Below are 2,953 nucleotides of genomic sequence, written 5' to 3'. Positions count from 1 at the left end.
GACAAGTGGATAGGGAAAGGGCTTGTTGCTGAGCTAGCTCCTCTAACTCGAAAATTTAGTAGTAGTAATAAGCAGCTTGTTGTAGATCCCAAGCCTTGGGTATACCTTTACAATGTTGTAGGTCATATATTAAACCGGTTAACAGAACTGAGTAAAAATAATCAATTAGTTAATCACTCATTTATACCGGATGATGAAATACATGTTAAAATTGGTGGTGACCATGGTGATAACAGTTTCAAAATGAGCTATCAAGTTGCAAATATTAGAAACCCTAATCGCAAAGAAAATACGACCATCTTCAGCATATTTGAGGCAAAGGATTCCGTGACAAATTTAAGAATCTGCTTAGAAAGATTTAAACCACAAATTAGGATTCTACAAAAACAGAAGTGGAATAATTTGAAGATCCGTCTCTTTATGTATGGAGATTACGAGTATTTATGTGCTATGTATGGAATTAGTGGGGCAAATGGTAATGACATGTTTTATTAAATTAAAATAAATATCAAATTTCACATTAAGGAAAAACAAAAATAGCTTCAAAAGTTCCTTCTTTGGGCACATATCACTTCAGATTCCTTAAAAAAATTATGTGTATATTATATATCAATAATACAATGTGTCTTATATAAAATAAAATCTATCTATAAAATTACCTTAGTGTTTTAAATTTTACAGGCCGTCACTGTTGTCTCTGGTGCAGCATAAAGACTGACCAACTTTGCATCCCAAAATTTATTCGTGGATCTTTTCCAAAACGTAGCTTGGACAGTTTGAACACAAACCTGCAGCGATTTCGTGACAATGGATCGTTAGTGAAAAACGCCAAACACTATCAAAATGTGATACATGATTGCTTCTTTAACATCCCCCTAGAACAAGTAAGTATAATGTACTTCGTGCAATGTTATGAAAATTCAGCAAACCTATTTTTTATTACTTTTTATATAGGTGGCTATACCAGGGCTCCACCTAACACTTGGGATATATTTAAAAATGTTCAACAACTTGGAAAGCTACTGTCAAGAAGTTGATTTAAGAATTGCCACAATTCATGCTCAAACTACTGATGGTGAAATTAATATTAAATTTGCAGAGTTTATGGCAAATATGAGAATTTTAATGTATGTACACCTTACTAGATTTTTATTATTATTAATACTACTTCCAATCATATCTTGGGCTGCATTTCTTTATAACATATCTATATATATATGTATATATATATGTATATATTTAGCAATTTACAAAATGAGTCAAAAGAATTGGAGGACGAGTATGATAACCAGCAGGAACATATGAACTGGATGGTTATATCTAAACAAATTACCAAGGATGAGTTTGAAAAAAACTACAAACCAGAGTTGGATAACTTAGAATTTGAACTGAAGGAGAAACATAGAAGCATAAAAGCATTCAAAGAAAAGTACCAATTGGAAATTGGATCTGGTCCTTGCGTATCATCCCTAGACGATACACTGCAGGAGCTTGGTGTTGAGAGGCAGGCGTACCACGGAAAAAGCTTTATTGGCAACCATTGTCATAAAATGCTCAAGGTTAGATTTATTTTTGCAATTTATAAAAATTTTCGTTTACTTTATCTTGTTTCAATACAATGCTATACAATTTGTATTGAAACAAGATAAAGTAAACGAAAAATATGAAATTGTATTATGCATAAGTATAATTTCACAAATTGGTTTACAACAAACAGTAGACAATATTATAGGATGGCAACATAAAGTATTTATGTGATCGTATTCCTGAAATTGTACAGAATCAATGTGATGATCAAGTTTTATATCTGGAGTGTCAAGAAACATGCAAGAAGTTTGAACAACTGTTCAAGCTGTATGGTTCGTGTCACTCAATATTCAATTCTTCATGTATTATGACCCAAGAAATGTTATCAAATTTAGGTAAAATATGCAAGTTTGATTTTTATGAAATGCTTAAAAGTAGAAAAGTCAATTTATAAAATTTGTTTAACCAACTTTTAGAGACATCTATCAATCAGTTCATGTGTTATTTAAGAGTTAATTGGCCTTCAATATACATCAGTCCAAAGCTGCACATACTAGAAGACCATGTATTGGATTTTGTAAACAAGTGGAGAACGGGCTTAGGTTTTTATGGTGAACAAGGTGGAGAATCTATTCACCACGATTTGCATCGTATGAGAATAAATTATTCAAACATCAAAAACCCAGTTGACAGGCTCAAATACATTATGAAACAGCACCTTTTGACAACAAATCCAGAAGCTCAAGACTTGAAGCCAGCAGCTAAAAAGCGTAAATTTACAAAAGGCGAGGAAGAGTAGTGACAGAATTTTCTACTAGCTGTTAAGTGGATGTGACTGTATTTTGTCGCCTACCTAGCATGTATATATATAAATATTTTATGTTAACCAACCTTGTGTTAACCAGTTTCTAGCAAATTTATAACACAGTAATGCCACATTGGCTTAGTTAAACGATATTGAAGCTTTCATACGTATTTGATAGTTATCGTGAAACTGTGAAAAATATGCCTACTTCAAAAGTCATTTTCTGATTAAAAAAAACTGAAAGCACTATAAAGTTGTATTTTTCTCTTAGGGCCATGTGTCCTTGATGTAAAATAACTTTTCTACAGCCCTAGAAAACTCTGAATAACAAGTTAATTACCTTGACGTTAGCAACGTAACGCAAATAAGCAAAAATCTTGATTTTTTCTTTCATCTACTTGAGTAGTCTTGTTCCTCGTACCTAGCTCCACTACAACAAAAATGTTTCGCTGAGCCTCTTCGTTGACTTATCACATGTTCGTTTACGGCTAAATTAGATCTATTGGAATATTAGATGGGAGGATAACAATAGATTTAAACTTGCTCTTGGTTTGTTTTGACTACGTAGTTTGATGCCGGCCGCCATTATTCCTCCACGGATGTCGTTAAAAACCCGCGCAT

At 32.8% G+C, this 2,953-nt stretch overlaps 1 protein-coding gene and 1 long non-coding RNA gene across 2 annotated transcripts; one reads left to right on the top strand and one right to left on the bottom strand.

Annotated features, from left to right (window-relative positions):
* Window positions 1-821: 821 nt before the first annotated feature.
* Window positions 822-2,813, bottom strand: LOC130647243 (uncharacterized). Its single transcript, XR_008982827.1, has 2 exons — window positions 2,673-2,813; window positions 822-2,288 (listed from the first exon to the last, which is right to left on the bottom strand). It is a non-coding gene; the product is annotated as an uncharacterized LOC130647243 (long non-coding RNA).
* On the top strand, window positions 994-2,774 carry LOC130647242 (uncharacterized). The gene is made up of 4 exons (XM_057453027.1): window positions 994-1,127; window positions 1,244-1,559; window positions 1,733-1,922; window positions 2,004-2,774. Exons 1-4 carry the CDS (start codon window positions 1,000-1,002, stop codon window positions 2,324-2,326), a joined length of 957 nt encoding a protein of 318 aa, XP_057309010.1. The 5' UTR covers window positions 994-999; the 3' UTR covers window positions 2,327-2,774.
* Window positions 2,814-2,953: the final 140 nt, after the last annotated feature.

Source organism: Hydractinia symbiolongicarpus, chromosome 6, assembly GCF_029227915.1.
Source record: "Hydractinia symbiolongicarpus strain clone_291-10 chromosome 6, HSymV2.1, whole genome shotgun sequence".
Taxonomy (NCBI): Eukaryota; Metazoa; Cnidaria; class Hydrozoa; order Anthoathecata; family Hydractiniidae; genus Hydractinia; species Hydractinia symbiolongicarpus.
This window is presented reverse-complemented; position numbering and strand designations above follow the sequence as displayed.

Bases quoted from the DNA above. Each gene is read 5' to 3' on its own strand.
- LOC130647242 (XM_057453027.1), top strand. From the start codon at position 1,000: ATGTTCAACAACTTGGAAAGCTACTGTCAAGAAGTTGATTTAAGAATT. The intron at 1,128-1,243 runs GTATGTACACCT...GTATATATTTAG, and splicing joins GCAAATATGAGAATTTTAAT to CAATTTACAAAATGAGTCAA. The intron at 1,560-1,732 runs GTTAGATTTATT...ACAATATTATAG, and splicing joins ATTGTCATAAAATGCTCAAG to GATGGCAACATAAAGTATTT.